This window comes from Crocodylus siamensis, chromosome 11, assembly GCF_052110815.1.
Source record: "Crocodylus siamensis isolate JL-2025a chromosome 11, ASM5211081v1, whole genome shotgun sequence".
NCBI classification, from domain to species: domain Eukaryota; kingdom Metazoa; phylum Chordata; order Crocodylia; family Crocodylidae; genus Crocodylus; species Crocodylus siamensis.
In genome coordinates, this window is record NC_143405.1 from 26,631,700 (window position 1) to 26,655,159 (window position 23,460).

At 52.3% G+C, this 23,460-nt stretch overlaps 1 protein-coding gene across 1 annotated transcript in view; it reads right to left on the reverse strand.

The window, feature by feature from the left end:
• The window catches only part of MST1 (macrophage stimulating 1), a 30,686-nt gene that overhangs the window by 5,257 nt on the left and 1,969 nt on the right, over positions 1-23,460 (reverse strand). Inside the window, exons 3-14 of the mRNA XM_090022248.1 lie at positions 13,678-13,790; positions 12,711-12,825; positions 12,028-12,164; positions 11,587-11,707; positions 10,906-11,024; positions 10,389-10,551; positions 9,375-9,505; positions 8,887-8,989; positions 8,379-8,515; positions 2,874-2,909; positions 2,514-2,625; positions 542-619 (exon numbers count right to left, since the gene is read on the reverse strand). Of these exons, the coding sequence (XP_089878374.1) occupies positions 542-619; positions 2,514-2,625; positions 2,874-2,909; positions 8,379-8,515; positions 8,887-8,989; positions 9,375-9,505; positions 10,389-10,551; positions 10,906-11,024; positions 11,587-11,707; positions 12,028-12,164; positions 12,711-12,825; positions 13,678-13,790 (1,365 nt within the window). The remainder of the gene's footprint in view (positions 1-541; positions 620-2,513; positions 2,626-2,873; positions 2,910-8,378; positions 8,516-8,886; positions 8,990-9,374; positions 9,506-10,388; positions 10,552-10,905; positions 11,025-11,586; positions 11,708-12,027; positions 12,165-12,710; positions 12,826-13,677; positions 13,791-23,460) is intronic.

Here is a 23,460-nt window from a genome sequence, read left to right on the forward strand (position 1 = left end):
CATTCTGTCCTGTTGTGATCTTTCTGAGTTTTTTGCAACGGAAGAACTGTTCTGCTATTTTTTCACAGTCAAAAAGCAAGTGAAAGCTAAGAGCTTGCATTTTCCAAGATAGTGCTTGAGCCTAACAAAGTTGAGAACCACTGGCCTAGGAACTAACTGAGACAAAACACAGAGGTGGGGGACAAGGCTTGACCCCACCCTTCCTGTAGCCAAGACTTAGGGGTGCTATAGAAGCATGCCTGTATCAGAGCCCTTGTCTTCTTCAGTACAGCTGGTTGCTGGGGTCTGCTTGGCCCTCCTTGTGACTGGGCCCAGACTTGCTACTACAGGCCATTCACACCCCAGAACTCAGACCAAACTCAGCTGTGTCTCCTCTGTTCCATTACCCCCCCCACCCAAAGTGACTGGTATTTCCTGACCAGTGGGAAGAAGCCTGGCTCTAAGCCCCCTGCAGCACTGGGGGCTCAGAATTGCTCCAAACAGTCACTCCCCCAGGGAAACCCCTACAGTGCAGCCCCAGGGCAGAGTCAAGGCAGATTACCAGGAGGAGAAGCACTGGCGCGTGCTGATGACCCACTGCTCCTTCACCAGGGATCCCCCACAGAAATGGACTCCTTCCCTGCAAGACAGAGGCACATCATAAACTGGAAGAGCAGGGTCCTTGTGTACCACTTCTTGCACTTACCCCTATGTGTTGTCCCACTTGTCAGCCTCACACGATCTGGGCCACACACATGGCACACTTTACTACTGCCTATAGCCAGCAGAACTGAGGGCTGACCTGGAGACGGCCATGTGGCACAGGAAGCCTTTGCACAGCTAAGAGGAAGGGCATGACTTGCTCAGAACTCCCATGTCCAGCAAGAGCCAATGCCAGGTGCTCCAGAGATGAAAGCAAGAAATACCACAGCAAACAATGTTGGAATAACATTCCCCAAGAAAGTTTGCATATTGTCCTCTTTGCTTGGGGATCAGCATGTGTAGCAGCAGGAGCATCCAGACCCGTCCCCAAAGGGCTGGTGTTTATTCTCATTAGTAGCCGTGTCATCTCTTATGCCAGCCTCCTGTGGAAGGAAGTTCCACATGCCAAATGTCTAAAGTTTTGGTTGGAAATGTGCCTGGTCCCACCTGCCCCTGGTACTGCTGAAGGGGAAGGTGGAGTTATTCATCTGCCTCTCCCTGCTCTGTGCACCTATGGCCATCCCTATATATTTAGCATCACTCTGCATTGAGTCATCTGGGTCCTTCCAGTCTCTTCCTAGAAGTCTCTTCAGGTCATTGATCATTTTCATGTCCTGCTGCTGCCCCCTTCTAGTTCTGTCAGCCATTTAGCAGAAGGACAGTCAATCCTGCACACAATGCTGATGAGGAGCCTGAAGCTACACCATCGATTTATCTAGGAGCATTAGAATATTCTCCACATCAGAGGTTTGGGAGGCACCTTAAGGCTTGTCCAGCCCAGCTCCCTGCACAGATGCAGGATTTGCTGTTCCTAAACCATCTCTGACAGAGGCCCATCCAATCTCTTCTTGAAACCCTCTCTCCCATTCCACAAGCAGCCTAACATCTTAGCTTTTTGACCACAGTTGCACACTAAACAGAAGTCTCCTTTGGGCTGTCTTCAATAACAATTACATCCCATTCCTGAGTAGAGGTAGCTCATGGTGTGTGACTAGCTTCCGTTGCTCCCTCCAATAAACATCACTTCACATTTATCAGTTTTCATTGTCATCTGCTATCTATGCTGTCCATCTTTTGATCTGGTTTAACTCCTCCAAAGTTCCTCCATCTTCCCTGAAGTGGACTGACCAGAACAATTCTGGGTCCCTGCCCCCAATTATGAATAAATAACTCAGTCATGAATAAATAACAGAGGTCTTCACTTTTTTTCTGACGCCAGTGGAAGTGACTGGCACTGTGCAAATGTCTTGCCATGCTTTTGCTTGGCTCTGCTCTTTCTCTGCTGTCTGTGGTGAAATTTTGACAGGACATCCATTGTGGCTGCCATGGGCTGCTCTGTGAATGCTAGTGTCCCTAAACTACTGGCCTCCAGCCCTGACTAACCCAACTTTCAGGTGTCTTACAGAGTGCCAGCAAGACCATGCTGAGGTTAGGAAGCCAGTTCCACCATGAGCTCAAGGCTTCTGCTTTTTAATCTCTCCAGCCCCCTTTCCCAGGAAGCTGTGGCACATGTGCTCCCATGGCAGGAGAAGGAGCTCACAGGGTGGGTGGGGATTGGTTAAATTTAATGCAGATGCACGCTACCCCAGGTCTTTGGCTACGGTCTTTGCATCTCCAGTCAGGAAGAGGCACACTATACTGATAAGTGCAGAGAACATTCTTGCACACTAAATGGAGTTAAAATACATCACAGCTAAGCCTCAGAATGACAGCTCTAGAAACATCCAGATATGAGGTTGGAGCAGGCTGCTGCAGCTGCTCCCCGGTGATCCCAGCTCTATGCCTGCCCCCAGCTGGTGTCAGCTGCAGCCCCCTATCAGGATCTTGCTCACCGGTTGCGGATGCTGACGGTCCAGGGTGAGTTCCCAGGGCGTCCTCCAACAATGCGGCCCTTCAGCTGCAGGCGCTCATCCCTCTTTCCACACTCATCGAAGACCACATTACCTGTAAGCACAGCAAGGATAAGGGTGATACAAGATAGGCAAGTCTAGGTCAAGAACTAGGCTCAGGAGAAGATTCCCACAGATGCCTCTGTCTGACAATCTCCTCCCTCACAGCATGAAGCCAACACCCCTGGGCCCAAATGGTGGGGGCCACTTTGGGACATTAGCCTCTGCCCTTGAGCATCTATCCCTTTATTGAGGCTGCCCCAGACTCAGGATCAGGGCCCCAGCTGCAGCCAGTAGATTTACCTGCATTCTCCAGGACAGACGGTATCTTGTCACCAGCTGGGAAAGCAAGCACAGATAAGGAATGAATGTCAGACCTGGAATATGCAGTGGTTAGAAAATAGGGAGGGAAAGGGAACAGCCAGCCTCACTTCTGGAGAGACACACCCACACCAAAGAGACAAAGGTAGTTTTCCAGGGTCACAGCCATGCCCCTGCCGGTGAGGTTCTCAGCCAAAGGAAGAACACTCCTTTAGGTGGCAGGGCTGGGGAGAAAGGTTGCTGTGAGATGCAGGCCATGATCAAGCCTGCACAGCCCTTCCCATCTCCACAGACCCAGCTCCACTGGCCCCACCCACAGAAACTGGCATTTTCTTATTATTAACTTTAATCTTTAAAAACCTCTCCTTGATTTACTGGGGACAGCTGCTGCTCTGGAAATGCCACACGCAGGGCCTGCTCAATAGGGAGAAGAGCACAAAGTCCCCTGGCTCCAGGAAGAGCCACTTGCTCCCAGAACGTGCTACACCAGCACTGAGCAGTGATTAGCACTGGAGGCCAGTCACACCCATTTGCCCTTCCCCTTCCATACATCTCACAGCCCCTCACTGAGTGCCCCACCACTGGGCCAAGCTCATCACCCCAGAGCACTGAGCCCAGTCATTAGCAGTCCCTCACATGGGATATGCTTAAGTATTTGTAATTTCTGACCACCCTCCTCACATGGCACAAAGGCAGTGGGGAGCAGGCTGGGCACATGGCAGTGCCAGTCCACCCATCACTGCTGTCAGAGCTAGGGTCTCAGTCGTACCCAGGGATTGTGAGTTCAGCAGATAACAGGCAGCTGTGCTGGCCATGGTGTGAGGAAGGCCCCAAAGAAGTTGCTCTGCCAAGCAGGCTCTGTGAAAGCCCCAGCCCATACAGCAGGGATGGGCAATTATTTTGGCTGTGGGGGACACTTAATGACTTTTGGTGAGCTGTCGAGGGCCACGATGATAGCCCCACCCCTTGACAGGTGCCCCACCACCTGGTTGCCATCCTGGAACAGTAATTTCCCACCTAACCCTTGACCTTTGCCAACAGAAGTCCCTCCCCTTGCCCCTGAAAGTACTCCTTGAGGTGGGGGGGGGCCTTCTTGGAACCAGAAAAAAACCAAATCATATACTAAAAGTCAAACATCTACTCTAAAGTATTTTAATTTCAAAAACTATTTTCATCTTGATCGATGTGTGTTTGAATAGTGTATACAGAGGTGATTCCATAATAACTAAAAAATAAACTCTTACTTTTTTATATTGTGTGGGGTGTGGTTGGGGGATGGGTATGTGTCTATGGTGGGGTGTGTATGTGGGTGTGCGTATTGGATTTGTGATGTGTGTGGAGTTGTGTGTATATGTGGGAGGGTTGGGGGGGTGGCTGCGTGGGGTTTGTGGGGTGAGAAGAGAAGGAGCCGAGCCAGGCTGGCGTGCACAGGGCTTGCATGCAGCTCCCGGCACTCATGCAACACCAAGGGAAGCTCCACTCGATAGAGCCGGCAGCCTTCCCTGCTCCCTGTTGCCATGTGCAGACCATGGGACTCCACAGGGAAGTGGGGCTCCCTGCCACTTCTTGCGGAGTCCCATGAGCTGCACATAGGGGCAGGGAGCAGGGAAGGCTGCCGGCTCCATCACATGGGGCTTCCCCCCAGTGGTGCACAAGTGCTAGGAGCTGCACGTAGGCCCTGCACGATAGGGGTGGGCCAGCCTGGCTCCACTCCTTGCTGCTACATGCAGCTCCCAGAACTGGCAGGAGCTGCAGCCACCTGGTGGCTGTGGCTGCATCTGCATGGGCCAGAAACACTCCAAGGGCCTGCTGCTGCCACCGCCGGTGATGGCACTGTGCACCATGGAGAAGGCCATGTCGGGGGTTCCCACAGCCTCCCATTTTCCCTCACCCCACAAAGACCACACACCCACACCCTGCCAACCTGAGCTCCACACTCCCACTGCCCTTCTGGGCATGGGCCCTGAAATCCACGCTCCTACCAGCCCCAGCTCTACTCTCCATGCTCCCACCCAGCTGCAGCTTCTCTGCCTGGGGCCTGGAGCGACCACTGCAGAAGGGACACAATGAAGATCTGCTGGAGGCTGAGCAGGTTCCCCGGTGGCTACAGCAGCATCCCCCTCCCCCCCCCCCCCACAAGCTGTGCATGCTGGCTGGGGCTGGGGCCCTCCTGTGCAGGAGGGTGGGAGCAAAGCATATGGATGGGCTCAGCAGGGTATAATTAATGGGTGGGTGCCTGCAGGCCAGATGAAATCACCTGGCAGACCAGCTCCAGCCCACGGGTCATATTTTGCCCATCTGTGCCACAGGGGGCAGGACATCCTCAATGGGACCTAAGAGTTGGCCCTGCCCCTAGCTGTGCCCCTCCACCTCTGTGACCTTGGGCAAGACACTTCTGGCAGGTTCTTAGTCTGGAAGCCTAAGGCAAGGTCATAAAGAGATGTGTGTGTTCCTCAGGATGAGATTACACATTAGAGTTAACAGATGCTAATTCTAAGAAATGTCTGTGTTAAGGTTAACTGGTGCTAGTGGTGTTAATACCCTCTCTAACGTGCACTGCTCAGACCTGCAGCTAGAGGGCTGTTGAGCAGGGATGTAGCTAACGCAGGAGTGGGCAAAATATGGCCCGTGGGCCGCATCTGGCCTGCCAGGCCATTCTATCCAGCTCTCGGGGCACCTAAAGAGTTTAGAAAATTAATATTTATCTGCTCATGGATGCCTGTCAAAGATGACTGGAGCCAGGAGCAGTAGGATCCAGGGGAAGCCAGCAGGACTCAGGAGAAAGGCTGGTCCCTGCCCCGCCCCGCTAGCCCCCTCTTGCTCCCCTCCTGCCCAACAATAAGCCTCTGCCTGCCCCAGCTTTCACTGCTTCCCTGCACACTTGCTCCAGCATCATGTGGCCCCAGGCTGCATCGCTGGACTGCAGGAGTATGGGGCTGTGTCAGTACCCTGGGGCCAGGAGTGGGAGGGGTGTGTGTGTGTGTGTGTCCATCTGTCTGTCCATGCAATGAGTGAGGGGGAGAGAAAGACAGAGAGAACAATGAGGGAAGGAGAGAGAGAGAGTGAAAGAGAGAGAATGTGTGTAGTAAGGGCGGCACAGAATGTATGTGTATATGTAGTGAGGGAGGCACAGTGTGTGTGTTCATAGGGTGAGTCTCACAAGCACACCCCACCATACACATGCATCCACACACCCCCTTGCACTGCTATACACACAGACTCCCACCCCTACACACACCCCAACCACCCTCCCCCACACACAACCCCCTACAAAACCCATACCCACCCACACCCCACATAACCACACACACAGCCACATGCTCCCTCACCCCACACCTGCACCCCGACACCTATCCACCTTGCCCACAAACCCTCCCACACACCTACACCCTCCCTACACCCTCCACAGCCACACACCCACAGCCCCCCACAAACCTATACCAACCCCCCATGATTTCCCCCCAAGTATACAAGAGTAAGACTTCATTTTAAGCTATTGTGCAATCATCTCTGTGTACACTACACAAACACATGTAAATCAGGACAAAAATATTTTTTGGAATCAAATTAATGAATGTTGTAGATGTTTGATTTTTAGAATATAATTTGATATTTTTCTGGTTCTGCAATGGCAAAACCCCTTGCTGAAAGGAGTATTTCTGGGGGTAAGGGGAGGGACTTCTGGTGGCAAAGGTCAGGGGTTAAGGAGCAGTACTTCCCGTCCCAAGTTGGCGACCAGGGGGAGGGCCACATGTTAAGGGGGCGGGCTACCCATGCAGCCCTCAATAGCTTGCTAAACTCGGTAAGCAACCCTCTGCCTGAAATAATTGCCTGCCTCTGAGCTAGGGGCTGCAAGTCTGCTCCATGCCTGGCATTCCTGTCACAGTATAGGCCAAGGACCAGGGAGGGGAAGGGCCCCCCTATGCTACATGGGTTGTTCTCTTGGTTCCCCAAATCACCCCACTGCTTTCCATTGGCTCCTGGATCCCAACTGCACCCTGTGATTAGCCCCTACACCCCAGATTGCCCTTCCTAGCCCCTGATAGGCCCCTACAGTCCCGGATCACTGCCTGCCACCCCAATCAGCACAAGAGCAGTGGTGGCGGCAGCAGCAGAGTGGAGAGGTGGGGGGGCCTCTATGCCTGCTCCCCTGTAGCCCTTGCCACCCCCATGCACTCAGATCCAGCCCCACCAGGCCCTGAAGCTTCCTGGCTGTCTCTCGCTTCCCCACCTTCCCCCTGCCTCCTCTTCAGTTGCAGGACTTGGCAGGGACTAGATCTGGGCACACAGCGATTGCATGGCCTGCAGGGACCCTATTAGCAGGCAAGGAGAGAAACCCCTTCAATGGTACTTCCGCTATTCTCAGGCTGATCGAGGGAGCACAGCAGAGATCTGGAGGTGGAAGGGGAGATTAGGGGCAGAGGGGGAATTAGGATGACAGGGGAGCAATATGGGGGTGGAGGAGGTGATTTGGAGGTTGAGGGGGAGTTTGGGATGCAGAGGGGGCAGTGACTTGGCAGCTCCCCCCTACCTTCTCACAGCTTCCGTATGCCTCCTTCACCCTGGCTCTCCTACCCAGCTTTACTCCTTTTCCCTCTCTCCCCACTCACCTGTTGCCTGACTGTTCCCAGCTATGGCCCTGGAATGCAGCTACTCCACCTGGGAGCAGTGCCTCCTGGGATACAGGAAGACCGCGAACTGGTGGTTCAGGTAAATACCCAGACATTAACTCAAGCTAGCTAGCAGAGCTCAGAGATAGTTCTAGCATGAAGTAACATAACTTTAAAATGCCATTAACATTACCACTAATTAATCAATTTTAACATGTGATCATTTAAGTTTTTAGCACTCTTAACATGATCAATTATAATGTGTAATCTCACTCTCAGAGGCACCAAACATCCCCACTCCATAGTCCACAGAGGGTTTCTGCTCCTCACATGCCCAGTCCCATCAGCACTGGGATCCCTTGAGCAGAGGCACTAGATCCAGCAGCTGGACATGCTGCCTCCAGTTCCAGGGAAGCACTGGAAAGAGGTCTGTTCCAATGGGTCACAGTCCTCTGCCGGAAGCAGCACAGATTCCACCCATCACTCTATGGGAATCAAAGCACAGGGAACAGCAAACCCCACAAAGGCGGGATACAGAGGTATTGCAACGCCTGGCACAGCCAGGACATTAGGGCATAGCATTGTGCAGAGGGGATGTCAGGGCATGGTCTGGCGCAGAAGAGATACTGAGACTGTATAACCTGGATCAGAGGGGAGACTGGGTCACAGCTGAGCCTGGCCCAAAGGAGATGGCGGGGCATGTCATGCCCTGACACAGAGGGGATGATGGGTCATAGTGAATGCAAGGACATGCATGGCTCAGTCGTGCTCAAGGGAGGCGCGTTGTGAGCCCAGAGCTGTCTCTCTGCACCTCCCTGTGACTCACTCCCAAAGAGGCCAGTGGCTGAGCCATCCCCATGACATCACACATACATACCACAGGGCTTGATAGCGCAGTAGTCAAATGGCGTGCGGGGGTCCATGGTGTAGCACCAAGGCCCATGACTGTCATTGTCTGGATTGCGGCAATAGTTCTCGTCCAAGTGTGCGGCTGGGTGTGTGGTGGGGGAGATCCTGGAGGAAGACAGGGACAGGAAATTGACTCATGCCCTCCTCCCTCCCCTGCCATGTCCCCTCAGTCCCTTCCACTGCCCCCCTGCCCCTGCCCTCTCTCATCTCAAACTTCTTGTCCCTCCTCCAGAGCCTGCAGCAACCCTTTTGCTTACCTCTCCCATGAACTGAGTCCCATTCATTCTGCCACCTACCTTTGGCACTTGCCCATGGGTATGACTACCCCCTCTTGCTGTAGGAGCAGCTAAGGGGAGTGCTGGCTTCAGGGATAGTACTGGCTTTCCCGGCTCCCCACCAGATGGCACAGTTCCTTACAGGCACCTGTAGCACTAAGCAAGGCAGGAGAGGGCAACCTCCCATCCCCACGTACTCACTGAGGGACATGAGGAGACTGTTCCGACCACTTCTGGCAGGTGACACCCTTCCGGGTCTTGCTTGTGTGGCCTCGATATAGCTCACCATTACCATGGTAACAGTCTAGAGTGCAGGGACAGGAGAAGACAATGGGGTATGTGGCTCCATCCTGCAGACTTTGCAGGGTGACTAGAGGCCTAGCTTAACCCCCCACCCTCTTCCGTCCCCCCTGCACAACCCACAGGACACCAGTTGAGCTCCCCACCCTGAGATCTCCTGCCCTCTTCCTATGCCCACAACCCGTGCCACCTCACCTCATCTCCCAGAGTCCACTCTGGAGGCAAAACATGCATACTGGCTCGGTATGGTAGGATTACTTATGGGCAATGGCTATATGCACTGGCTTGTTACTGTAGGGTGCCTCACGGGCATTGGGCCATACACACTGGTTTGCTATTATAGGGTGGCCAGGATCAGCTGTCTCCTCCACACACAGGTCAGGGCCTACCCTCTACTTCCACCTCATCCATGCATCGTCTGATCTGGAAGCAGAAGGCCACGCGCATGCTAGGCAGAGTGGTGAAGCACCAGGGAGCCTCTGAGCCATCGGGATTCCGGCAGTAATTCTCCTGCAGGTCCCTAGGAGACAGAGCAACTTAAATGGATACTCCTGGTTCTTCCTCCCACAGAACGGTATCCCCTACTTCCTCTAGCAAAGCCACCAGGGAAGGTCTATGGTCCTGCAATCAGCCATGAAACACCCTAAGAGAATTCAGGCTTGGATTTTCAAACCGAGTTAACACCTTGCCTGACCTCTCAGAGCCTCTGTGCTGGACTCTCACCACATACACAGGGGCAGGAGGTTAACCATGTCAGGAAGGTGGGCTTTATAACCACCTGGGTGAGGATGTGTCTGTTCTGCAGCAAGCTCTGTGGGGAGCAAGGAGCTAAAGCACAGGGCCAATCCCCTACTTCACACTCAGTACAGTACTCTGTTCTGAGGAGCTCAGGCTTACTCCATGCTGCAATCTTAGCCAGCAACCATCAGCTAATATCAGAGCAACTCTCCAAAATCTTGACTGGCTATAGGGCAAGACCTTAGCCAGTTGGAGCAGGACAAAATGGGGTTGTTCCCTGGGCATTACATACCACAACTGGCTTGCAAACTCCCACCCCAGCTGAATCTCCACCAAGTGAATCCTCACCTCCAGCTGAATCTCTACAAAGAGCAACCTCTCAGCAATCTCTCACCACAGGGCCCCCTCCCCAGCAACCGAGTTGCAGAGTTGTTTAGAAACCCCATGCACTTACGCTCTTAGCCACATACTGCATTCCCATCCCTATATACAAGCACATGCACCTTCTCACATTCCTTTCCTATCCCCACACCTCCTCACCGTTTGCCACCACCTTTGCCTGTATACATGTATACATGCACACACACACACACATATGCTATCTGCCCTATATGCACTGGCTGTTTCTAATAACTCTGAAACAGAAGCAAGAGTTCGTGGCCTACTTGCACTCATATTTCTCAGGCACGAAGTGGTGCTGGTGGGGCATCTGGGTGTCCCAGCGCTGGCAGGGGATCCCTGTTGTCGTAACATTCACTTTGCCCCTGTACCCTTCACCCTTTTGCTTGAAGCAGTTGGTAGTGATGTCCGTGAGACGTGAGCGTTTTTCTGTTTTTATTGTTGTGAGACAGAGGAAGGGGAAAGCATTACTAGGGACTTCCTTGTGCCCTCCCAAGGGATAGAGAGTGGTGGCATACACTGCTGGCATCAGGACTCTTCAAAGTGGCATCTGTTCACTAAGTACACTAAATACAAGGCAACATCAAGCTTTCCCCACCAGCCATGGAGGCTAGTTAGATGCTAAGACACTGAGTTGGGTCCCTTGGCTGGCAGAGCCCATGCCATGCCCTCAAGTTGTGGGAAGTGAGGTGGCACTGTGGGGGTGCACCGTGGGATCAAAGCACCTGGCCCCACCCACTCAGGGACTTGACACCACTGGTAATCCTGAAGCCCCAAACTTACTGCACTTGCGGATGTGGCAGAACTCCCGCTTCCGGGCAGGGTCTGTGGTGTAGCACCAGGGGCGCTCAGCGCTGTCAGGGTTGCGGCAATAATTGTCATCCAGGTCCTTATCAGGGTACCTGGCCAACATAGGGAAGAGAAAGAGAAGAAAGTGCCAGAAAAAAGTGAGGGAAAGGAAGAAGCAGCAAGATTTAAAAAGCCAGAAGTTTCAATGTTGTCATGATCAGGGTGCCTCTGGGATGCTCCCGTTTCCCAGCTGGCACCCAGGAAGGGGATTCACAGCACAGCACCCCCCCAGACTAGCTCTGTCTAGGCAACACAGCTGCTGCGTGCTGCCCAGAGAATCTCAGTGCAGGAGCCCCTATCAAAGTGTTGCTGTGTCAAGTAGTGGCTTAGAGTGCATTCTTGTGCGTGAATCACTGATCATCCTTGCAGCAGCCTGTGGATGCATGGCTGGTGACAGGGAGGTGCTCCCACCAATGTCCATGGCAAAGGACAAAGTACCTCTCTTAGAAGGCCAAGCCCATGTCCCAGGGGGCCAACTTCTCCCAGCAGGGTCTTACCCCCATGTCAGGGAAGAATAAGGGGCTTGGGGCATCCTTCTCTCCACCAGGGTCCTGTGCTGTGCAATTCCACTCCTGTCCCCGTCCCATTTAGGCTGAAAAGAGGAGGGCTCCATACTTGTTTGGCTCATATGGATGTTTATGGGGGTGCTGCTGGTCCCAGCGCTGGCACTCCCGCCCAGATTCAGTGTGATCCACAAAGCCCTGGTAGTCTTCACCGTTACATGACATACATACAGCTGCAAGAAAGAGCTGTGAGTTTAGACATGGCACAAGCTGGCCTAGAAGCCAGCAGTGCAAAAGAAAAGCACACATCTATCACCTGGCAAACCTAAATGGTGGCTCTTAACCCACATAAAGTCCAGATCATCCCCAGTTCTTGCCACCGTAGCCCCAAAAAGATTCCAGAAATTACAAGTGTCAAAGACAAGTTTGCGGGAAAAACCCCAGACTGTGCAGGTATGTCAGGGCTTGTGTAACTCTGGTTGTCTGTTGGGGAGTGCTGCGGGCTGCTGCACAGACACTAGCTGCTTGGAGGCTCTGTGCCTGGTCTACCCACCATCTTCACATTTCTTGATGTTGCAGCTCTGGTACCGGACATCAGGGTCTGTGGTGTAGCACCAGGGTCCCCGTTTGTCTCTATCGGGATTTCGGCAGTAATTCGCCTCCAGGCCATTCTGCAGAGATGGTGAGAACCTGGGAAGACAGAGAGCAGGGCATGCAGGGAGGGGCTCATGTCCTAGCAAGGTTATTAGGGGTCATGTCCAGCCAGGTTATTTCTGACATGGGTATAGCTCCCCTTGGTGCATCCAGAAGGGGTCTAGCAGCAAGTAGTAAATGGCCCTGTGGCCCTAATCCAGGTGCCTTCAGATGCAATCCTAGGAAGCTCACTGCAGTAGCAGTGGCCCATTAACCAGGCCCCACAGGGTTGCACCATCTTCATAGCCCTTTACCTCCCACCTGCTATCTTTCACTCTCTGCAGAATGCAAGCCCTGCCCAGGTGCCTCCAGAATGTCTGAGAGGCCCCTTGTACAGGTACAGCACCAGTCATGGCCAGAGTGGCCCTGTCTATCTCCAGATGCAGTACCATCTGTCCTAGAGCTGCAGCCCTTGTGATACATGCCCAGGGGAGAGGTGGGTGGGGTGTGCTGTGCACTTGGCTGCAGGGCTAGTGACATCATGGGGCCGCAAGTTTAGTGGGAGAGCCCCCCAGACAGAGATCAGATCCCCATTCTCAGTACCTGTGATCATGGGGAAATGTCAGCCTCCACTGCTGGCAGGTCTTGCCTTTCTCTGTCACTGACTGCATCCCCCGATAACTTGCGCCTTCTCCCACAATGCACTCCCGCATGTAATCTGTGGGAACCAAAACAGGTGCAGAACCTGAGCATGTCCCTGGGGACAGTTGCCACATAGCTCTTGGGACACATACCCTTCACATAGCCCCAAGGCAAAGCCAAATCTGTGGCCCAGTGTCCCCAGAGCAAGCAGACTCAGCCTCCCCCTCCTTCCATATGCAAGTTTGTGGCAGATACTGGTGAATGAATGTAGGGGGTGAACGGTCTGTACAACCAGTCATCCCTGGCACAAGGGGCTGCATTACCCAGAAGCACAGAGCTGCCTTGTTTGGGGCCCCAAGAGGGGGAAAATACCCAGAGAGCCCTGGGACAAGACTGATAGGTTTGTAGTCAGTGTATGTAAACCAGAGCCCAATAGCTCTATAGCTCTGAAGATGCCAGATCAAAGGCTGCAGTAACTTTAAAGCACAGACTAATATAAGAGCTGCCACGTCAAAGCCCTCATCAGGGCCAAGCAACGGAGTGTTCCTGCTGGGCCTGCACAGCTTGCATCAAGGCATCACCTTAGCTCTGCCCTCGCATGCTGAGTTCTCTGCCTGCCACTGTGAATCATTTACCCTAGGCCATAGACTGCCCTACAGCCCAGGCTCACCTCCACAACCTCACACGTGGCTTCGCACTTAAGACAGGGAGCTCTGCTGTTCCAGTGTCAGGTGCAAACCAAGACATGTAGTAACATTGATTCCAGAAGTTTAAGCCACTGCTCATCCAAGTCAAGTCAGGTTCTTTCCCTTTGTTTTCAGTTCAGCTCAGATGCAAGCTAAGAGAAAGCTCCACACCTCCACCCTTGGCTGCTCCCTCCATGCCTCCCTGCCCCTACTTTACCTGCCATACCCTGCTGCCCACCTACCCTTCTTCTGGTAGAGGTCATAGTAGACATTCCTCTGCAACTGGGTATGTGCTGAGTGCTGGGTCCAGGACAGCATCTGGCAACCACGGCTCTGCTGATTGTAGTTAAAAGCCCTGGAGAGTCAAAGCAAGAACATCCTCTATGTTCATACTGAACCACTAGCCACTGACCTTTGAACAGATCCCCCTCCTCTTCCAGGGCTGCTTTCAGACACCAGCCTGTCTCATATCCCCCCTTGTCATATGCAGTCAAGACTTCCTCCTCAAGTCTGTGGTCCCAGTTCTGGCCTCCTCACATGGTGTAATTCATGACTGACTCTGGTGTGAAGCAAGAGCAAGTGACAGCAGACCCAAGAGCTCTGCCCTGCAGAGTCAGTGAGCAATGGGACACAGCAGGCACTTAGCTGGGATCCAGCAAGGGTTACAAGGCTGCCAGCATCTCTCACTGCTGAACCACAGTATGCTTTGCTAGTGGGCAGGTGAGGGGAGGCAGGAAAAGGAGAGGATCATCCCAGCTCTAGGGGCATGCCTATGTAGAGGGGTGGCAACAGGCCAGAAACAGGCCAGAACCCAAACCTGTATGAGCTCCACTGCTCAGGGGTAAAAGGGCACTGTCCCCATGCTGCTATGGGCATGCAGGAAATTACAGGAGGGAACGCAGATCCTCCTGCATGCAAAACACAGGCCCTGCCATGAGACCCTTCATAGCTAACGGCAGCACATTTGCAAACAAAAGCAATTCCAATTCCAGCCATCAGAGGGACACAACAGAAATGACCTACTATTCATAAAGCAAGTCCACTTCACCCTCAAGCAGGCTCACAGATTGCCCACCACAGATGACAGCAGCCTGCAATGGATGACAGCAGCTAGCATGCCCGCCAGGTTCGTGCTCCCTCTTCGTCAACTCCAGGCGGATCACGATTAGTAAGACAACCCCAGGTTCCAGCCCCCTTGTGCCTGTGCATTAATCCGACACTAGTATGACATTAATAACTGCTTCTCTGCTTTGAGTGGGCTCCCGAGCACGTTTTCGTTTGCTGTTTAAACTAGCATGAGGTTTTTGGATTCCACAGCTGCAGGCATCAGAGCTACTTTGCCCTGTGTTAACCCCCTCACCCTTTACTTTGACCAGGCATAAGTCAGACTCGAGGCTTCTGCCTGAGCCAATGCCAGGGAAGGGCCATGCCTAGTCCCAGTTGCTCAGGGGTGCGGGATGGTGGTTGGGCTGGGGTCCCTGCTACCATTGTCTGGGTCAATGGGTCACAGTGTCTGGGTCACTGAGGTTAGCAAAGGTTCTTTTCCTCAGTATGATTCCCCAGAAACCTCAGCAGTGGTGACAAGTCTGCTGAGCATGGTGTTCACTGGAGCCAGTTGAAATTGCAACCATTGCATTGCAGAAAATGTCAGCAGAGCATAGCTCTCCAGACTTTGCATGAAAGCAGAGGCCTTGAGGAACCACTGGTCCCCTCTACCCTCCACTAAAACATCCCTTTTTGGTGTGCTGTGGCTGAATTTTCCACACACCCCCAACCCACATATGCATGTGAAGGTTTTACAGAAAACCCAACAAATGGTGTTCTGTGATCCTGCAGAACCGTTAAGGGCGGCTGCACTCTTTAGGAATATCGGGTCAATTCTTTCCTCAATGGGTATGACAGTGCTAAATGAAGATCTAAGTAGGATTAGGATTAGTATTAGGATGGGATGGCACAACAGCATCACTCTGGCCCCTTGTTCCCATCAGCACAGCATATGCACAGGCAGGACAAGGTTTATTTTTCATTGCATTTCCTTTCCCCAGAGATGGGCAGGACCATGCCACTCATGCGCTGAGGAAGACATTGATTCTTGCAGTGATGTCATCCTTGGTATTGGTGGTCAGAGTTGTGTAGCTCTGCAACAGGTATCCATCTAGCCCAGGAGTGGGCAATTATTTTGGGCAGAGGGCCACTTACCAAGTTTTGGCAAGCTGTCGAGGGCCATATGGGTAGCCCCGCCCCTCGACACGTGCCCCGCCCCCTGGTCACCATCTTGGGACCAGAAGTATCACTCCCTAACATTTGCCACCAGAAGTCCCTCCCCTTGCCCCCAGAAATACTCCTTTCAGCAAGGGGTTTTACCATCTTTGAATCAGAAAAATACCGAATGATATTCTAAAAATCAAACATCTACAACATTCATTAACTTGATTTCAAAAAATATTGTTGTCTTGATTTACATGCATTTGTGTCAGAGGTGACTGCACAATAGCTTAAAATTAAGTCTTATTCTTGTAAACTATGGGGAGGTGGGAGTTGGGGGGTGGGTATAGGTTTGTGGGGGACTGTAGGTGTGTGGGTATGTGGGATGTGGGGAGGGTGTTGGTATGTGTGGGGGGTTTGTGGGAGGATGGATAGGTTTGGGGGTGTAGGTGTGGGGTCAGAGAGCATGTGGGTGTGGGTGTGGTTATGTGGGGTGTGGGTATGGGTTTTGTGGGGGTTGTGTGGGGGGGAAAGGTGGCTGGGGTGTGTGTGGGGGCCAGTGTGTATGGCAGTGTGAGTGGGGTTGTGGGTGCATGTGTATGGTGGGGTGTGCTTGTGGGACTCACCCTATGAACACACACACTGCCTCCCTCACTAAACACTCTCTCTCTCTCTCCTTCCCTTGTTGTTCTCTCTGTCTCTCTCTCCCTATTTTCTATTATCTTCTCTCTTCTAATAAGATAGAAGATAATAGAAGATAATGCCACCATCCAGCTGGCCCCACTCAGTTGAGGAAAAGTGTGTTTATGGTTGATGTTTTTATTTATTTATGTTTATAAAGCAATAAACAGAAAATAGTATAATTTATATTTTTATAGCATTTTTTAACTAACTAAAGGTTTTAATTTATAAAGTTCCTTCTGGGTGTGGTCTGTTTTTTTCATAATAGATTCGTGTGGGACTGACTCCATGCCGGCAGTCACAGCTTCTGGGCTGGAAGGAGGAGGGGGTGGCATTTCAGGAGTGAGGGGATTCCTGGTTTGCTGGTGTTTGAGTACCAAAGAGAACAACAGAGTGGGTTGTTATATGGCTCCCCCTGCTGGAAGTTACTGTGAATTGCAGACTGTGCTTAATTCCACTGTCACCTGTAAACAGTGACATATCAAACTAAACAAATCATTTCAATTTTAATAAACCTATATAATTTAGTAAGGATTAAACACCATTACATGTACAGGTGCCCATATATACCAACTCATTGGAGGGCAGCTAAAGGAAGTTCGTAAGAGTACAGCAGCTGGCTAGTCGAGCGCTTCTTAACCTTTTTAGATTCAAGAGATAACACCCCTCCAACACTTTTCAGAATTCAGCTGCACCCCATTTGAAAAACTAACATAAATGTACTGTGAATATTATAACATACATGTTATAATCTGATACTAATTAAAATGTTAATAATTGATTAGATAATTATTAATATAATTATATTATATTAACTCTGCTGCCACCACCACTGTGGCCAGGTGGAACTATGCCACACACCTCCTCCAGAGTCAGATTACAAAATGGCTGTAGCAGGAACGCAGCAGCCCTTCCCAGTCTGACCCTCCATGGTGTCTCCTAGGAATATAGGTGCACAGGACAGGTGAATCTGTCCCACACACTTCTGTGGTTGGGGTCATGTCAGAGCCAAACTGACAAGGGACTGCAGCTGAAAGTGTTATTCAGTGAAAATGTTATTCAGTAGCTCTTCCTGGCTTGGCTCCAACATGCCTCCTAAAAATGGAGGTGTCCAGGGTAGTTTCACCCCATGGCAGAAGCAGCTAGGAGACAAATGCTGCTGCAACCATAAAGAACTGCCACTGTGTAGAACCGATGCTACAGCACCCCTGGCAGGTTCTTGTGGCACTCCAAGGTGCCCAGTCCAGTTTCGAGTTGGGAACAACCTGTCTAGCTTTTAACACAGGGGGAATCAAAGATAAGGCCCTCAGAGCCATATCATCCAGCCCACGGTGCTGCCTGTGGAGCTTGCTTGGAATGGATCCACACACCACATGTGCTGCTTGCTGCATTGGCACTGCCCTCTGCAAGTGGCTGGGGCAGGGGCACACAACATGCAGCACGTGGGGCTGGGGTAGGCACATCCTTCATGTTGCATGAAAGGCCAGGGTAGGCCCATGGACTGGCCTTGCACCATTCATCCAGCCCGTGGCACCTGATGAGCTTGACATCCCAGCTTTAACAAAATACCCCAGAGATGGATTTGCATTACCTTTGATCTGCCCCATCATTAGTAATCAGCATGGTTGAAGCAAAGAGATGAAAACAGCCAGAGACAGGCCCTGCCCCAAATGGCTTATAGGGGTGCAAATGGCAGTGGTTCCTGCTGGGACTGGAACCCACCTCTCCCAAAATATGTCCTGCCTCCCAAACCTTACTGAATCCATGTCAGGAGCAAAAATACAAGTAGCTCTGTGGGCTGTTTGCCCTCAGCACACACTCTCTCTATGACACTGTGGCCAATACTCACTGTGTGTTCTGCACTTCAGGCATGGAGTGTCCCCACAACATGAGGGCCACCCTTCACTGGCCACTTCTGAGTCTGAGTTTGCAAAGCACCTCTGACGTATACAAATGCAAGAGTTGCTCTAGCCCTTTACTTCTCCCCAGCCTGACATATACCAAATGCAAGAGTTTCTGTAGCCCTTGATCCTGGCTGAAGGGATGGAACTGGTCCAGGGGTCCTGTTCAGACAATATCTATTCATCCAGGTAATGGCAACACAGCCCCAGGGGTCCAGTTCAGCTTCTGTGGTTCCAACTCTCAGCACTCTTCAAGATCTAAGATGTGTCCTTGAAACAGCACAGGCGCTGTCCTTCCCTTGGACTACTCAAAGGGTGGCAGCCTATGCCAGAGCCTCTGGCGGAGCACCATCAGGGTGCTCGCCACTTAAGGGCTGTTGCAAGCTCTGAGTGAGCTTGCTGTGTGGGAAGCAGGGAAAGCTTCCCACAGTGACCATTTTAAGGGGTAATGTGGGTGTCCATGCCAGCCCTGATGAGGTGGCCATTTTCAGATCCCGGCTTTCAGGGCTGGGGCAGCAGTTTGCTGCCAGCAGCTGAGGGAGCAACACCACCCAGCTGTCCTGCTGATCAAGGAACATCTTAGAGGTAATGGCAGGAGCTATGGGGATGGCAGGAGGCTCCATGTCCTGGGTATGACTGAAAACCGCACCCTGCCAAGGAAGGGTGGTTTGGCAGGGCTGTCTGTGGAGAGACAACCTCCAAGAAACACCAGGCCAGTTACCTCCCTGGTGAAAGGCAGATAGGCATGCATGAAAACTCCAGCCCCACCAGCTGGTGGGTTAGTGTAAGACCGGAGGTAGGAGAGCCAGGCATGCCCATGAGTGGCATCTGAGCCCAAAATGGGTAGTGAGGCTAGGAATGCCCATGAGTGGGACTTGAGCCTGTAGGGGTGCAAGACCCTGGAGCCCCAGGAAGGGAAGAGAGTTGTGTTGAGCCCCAGAGATTAGGGGGCGAGTGAGTTGGGCCCCAGAGAAAAGGGGGTGAGTGAGCTGGAGCCCTCTGAGGAAGGGGCAGAGAGGCCCAGGTAAGCCTTTGAGCACCTGAGGCTACAAGTGGGCCTGAGGCTGAGTGAGGCAGCTCAGAGGGAGCTGCAAGAAGAAGGGACAAGTCATTGGCCCCATTAGGGAACTGTGGGGCCAGCAGCATAGTTAGTCCCATGTTTTGCCTGGCCACCACGCAGATGAGGGTCACGGGAGAGGCCCTCATCTGGCCCTCAAATGCTGTGCCAGAGCTAGCCAAGGAGTGCAGGGACAAGCCTGATGACCTACATGGTCACTCAAGGGAGCAGGACAGTGTGAATGAGGCCCAGTAAGGGGTATGAGTGTGAGAGGCCTGGTGAGAGCAGGCAGAGTGGTAGATCCCCCCGTGAGAGTGGGGGCTGTAGGTGTGAGGTCCTGAACAGGGCAGAATGAGAGAGGCCTAACCATGTAGTGAGTTTGCTTGGCTTTAAGCCAAAGCATAGACCAGCTCAAAGATGTCATCTGCGAGGCACAGGACATGATAGGGGGAGGTAGGAGTTGTGTGTACTGCCCATGAACAGCAGGGCGCTCGAAGGGCAGCCTTCTGCTTAATTAACATCTTTAATTTACAAAAAGGCATGGTAGGAAAGTAAGGTGGATGGCTTGCCCAAAGACAGGCAGGCGGGCCTGTACTGCGACTGGGCCTGGGAGTTTGCCCCTTATCACACAGCCATGTCAGGGTGGGAGTGGTGGGGCAGACTGAGCTAGCGCACAGTAGGGGTGTGCGAAGCGGGCCCTATTCGATTTGGATTCGGCCTGAATCAGGGATAGTGATTCGATTCGTTGATTTGGATCACTGTCCCTGATTCGATTCGGCTGAATCTGAATCCGAAGATTCGATGCTGATTCAGAGAATCAGCAATGGGGACAGAGACACAGCTTTAAAAGGGTTTGCTACATGCCTTGAGGTAGCAGGCATGGCTCATGATCACTGCAGTCCTGGGACGCATGGAGCATCCTACAGGAGTGTGGAGGGGTCCTCCACATGCTCGTTGGTGAACCTGGAAGTGGACTGAAAATATTTCTGGTCCACTTCTGGGTCTGCCAGAGAGTACGCTGGGGGCTCCCCCATGCCTCCCTGGCTTCGTGATCAGGCACAGGGGGACCCTGGGTGCCCCCCGCTCCCCTCGACCCAGAAGGCACCAGTCACTGAGCCGGGGTAGGCCCTGCGTGCTCCCTGGCAGACCCGGAAGTGGACTGGAAGTGCTTCTGGTCCACTCCTGGGTCTGCTGCTGAGCACACTGGGGAGCCCTCCGCACTCCTGTAGAACACTCCATGTGCCCAGCATCACAGCATTCACAAGCCCCTGCTACCTAGAGGTATGCAGAAAAAACATTTAAAGCTGTGTCTAGATCCGAATCAACGAATCTTTCTGAATCTCGACGAATCGATCTGGAAGGTTCTGATTCAATTCAAAGAGATTAAAGGGTCCTCTGATTCAATTTGGATTCAGATTCAGAGATTTGGCCACCGAATCAGGCCGAATCTCTGCCGAATCGAATCAGGGACCGAAGCTTCGCACAGCCCTACTGCGCAGACATTCAACATGAGTCATAAAGGTCTGGGCAGAAGGGATAGGAACCCTAGGACTGGTATGTGGAGCTACTACCCCAAGAGGGTGACTGCTGGAACCTCTCCCTTTTGAGACCAGGCCCAGCAGGGCCCTGGAGTAAAATTATCACCAACCCCAGACCATGTCTCTGGCTTAGCAGGATAATGCCAACTCTCTAAATTTCCCAGTGTTCCCCCTTCTCCCCAAGAGATGACAGCTTCCTATAGGAGCTTCCATCCCAGAAACCTGCTCCTAGCCAGCCCCATCTCCACTGCCCCAACAGAAAGGGCAGTAACAGCGAGAGTAAAACACTAAGACGAGAGTAGTGACAGGAGAAACTAGAGGTCAGTCCATTGCCCCTTCGTAGCTCCATGTTCACTGTACCATCAAAATAATATACTGTAAAAATGAATATACCTACCCTCCTCCCTGTGGATACATCCACATAGGCCAATGCCATGCAACCTGGAAGTCACCACACAGCCCTCCTCATACCCAGACAGGTCAACAATACTCCTTACAATCTGCTCCAAGTGCAGTCAGGCCCCACCATGCAAATCTCCTTACATCCAGACTGATACCGCCACACACAAGCCTACACTCATCCAGTGAGGATGATGAGATCACCCCACATATCCCTCTCTACACCCAGACATGCCAACATCATCCCACACAACTATCTCCGCATTCAGCTAGAATAACACCACCTTGCACAACCCTTCCCATAGGTGACACATAGGTGCCCCCCCCAAAATTGGCCAACACCGACGTCCTCGTCACTGCTCGCCACCGTCCTCTCCTCACTGCAGACACTGCTGCAGCCACCTGTGGGCGGTCCCTGCTCAGCCGGCCCTTGCCGTAAACATCACTGCAGCTGCCAGCAGGCAGGCCCCTCTTGGTCTGCCCTTGCCGTCAGCACTACCGCACCACCTGCAGACAGTCCCCACTCACTGCCAACACATCTCCGCTGCTGACATGCCCCCGCTGCTGACATCGCTGCCGACACTGCTGACACCTGCGGACAGTCGCCACGCCCCCCCAGCCTCAGGGAGCACACATCGTTCATGATACTTCCCAAACCTACGTATGCCAATGCCAATGCACACATCCTTTCTCACATGCAGAAAGCCTGATACAATCTTTCCCACATCCAAACAGACCAACACTACCCCACACAAATTTCCCCCCATACAGACAGGCCTAAAACCACTTTGTAAACCACTTGCCACAGGCAAACTTGTCGGCAGCATGCAATATAATCCCTTCTCATACCCAGATAGTCCTACCCCAGCCAAGAAATACTCCCCATATCTGGAGAGAATGACACCATGCTGCATGAACTTCCACAAACTCCAACAGGCTGATCCCCCACCCAACCTACCCACTTCCCCCCAGGATGACACCACCCCTCATAAGCCTCTCCACACCAAGACGGGCCTATACCACACCACACCACACCACACAACCCTTCATACACCTGGACATGCTGACAGCACTCCTGTGGGACACTCCATGTGCCCCAGCATCACAGCATTCACAAGCCCTCCCTTCACTTAGGCAGACTGACATGACCCTACACATCCTTCCCTACTTACAACTCCACCCTACACAACTCTTGCCACATCTATACAGACTGTACAACCCTTCCCTCACATACATAGACCACTGCCACCCCACATATCCCTCCCTCCACCCAGATAAGCCAACACTTTTCCACACAAATCTTCCCACAGCCAGAGAGATCGACACCATCCTACACAACCTCCTGAGTATCCAGACACAATCATCATTATCATCAGCAATCCATCACAGTCAAGGATAATGATGATTGTGTCTTCCATGACTGCCTTATCTGCGGGTCCAAAGATAGCTGACAAGACCAGTCTGGAATCGACAGGTTCTACTGCAACTCGGGCATGTGTTTCTGTGCAGTGGGTGGCTCTGGGTTCTTGGTTTGGTCTGCAACCAACTGTTTCTGCTGCTCTTGCTTTCAATCTCCTGACACAATACCATTTAATACAACAACCCTAAACCCAGAGAGCTCCTATATGTGCACAGGGAGCTGGCTCCCATGCACTGAAAATCCAGAGCGATTAATTGAGCCTGCTGGAGTGCAGAAATTGATGTGCTCCGACAGACTCTAGCTTCATGTGTTTCAGGATCCCCATGCTGAAAAATGGCAGTGGGGCACTTTGAACTAAAGCTCATTGAATAAGCTTCGGTTCAAAGTGCCCCACTGTCATTTTTTAGTGCAGGGGGCACTGATACATGTGACCCTTGGGAGCTTTTAATTAGCATGGCTTGCTAATTAAAGCATCACCCCGCCACGTCTCCTAGAGCATGTGTAAAAATGCCCAGAGAAGGCTGACACCACCTGATACTTTTCTGCCCACAACAAGACAGCTTGACACCACCCAATATGGCTCCACCCACACCCAGAGAAGCCCACACTACCTCACACAACCCTCCCCACATTCAGGCAGCCTGATACCACCCCAAACTTACTCACCCTCAGATATGCTGATACTATCCCAAACAATCTTTCCCACACTGAGACAAAACAACACAACCTCATGCAATCCACCCCACACCTGGCAGGCTGCCATTACTCCAAACAAGACTTCCTACATGCAGACAGGCCAACACCATCCCTACATACACCCAGAT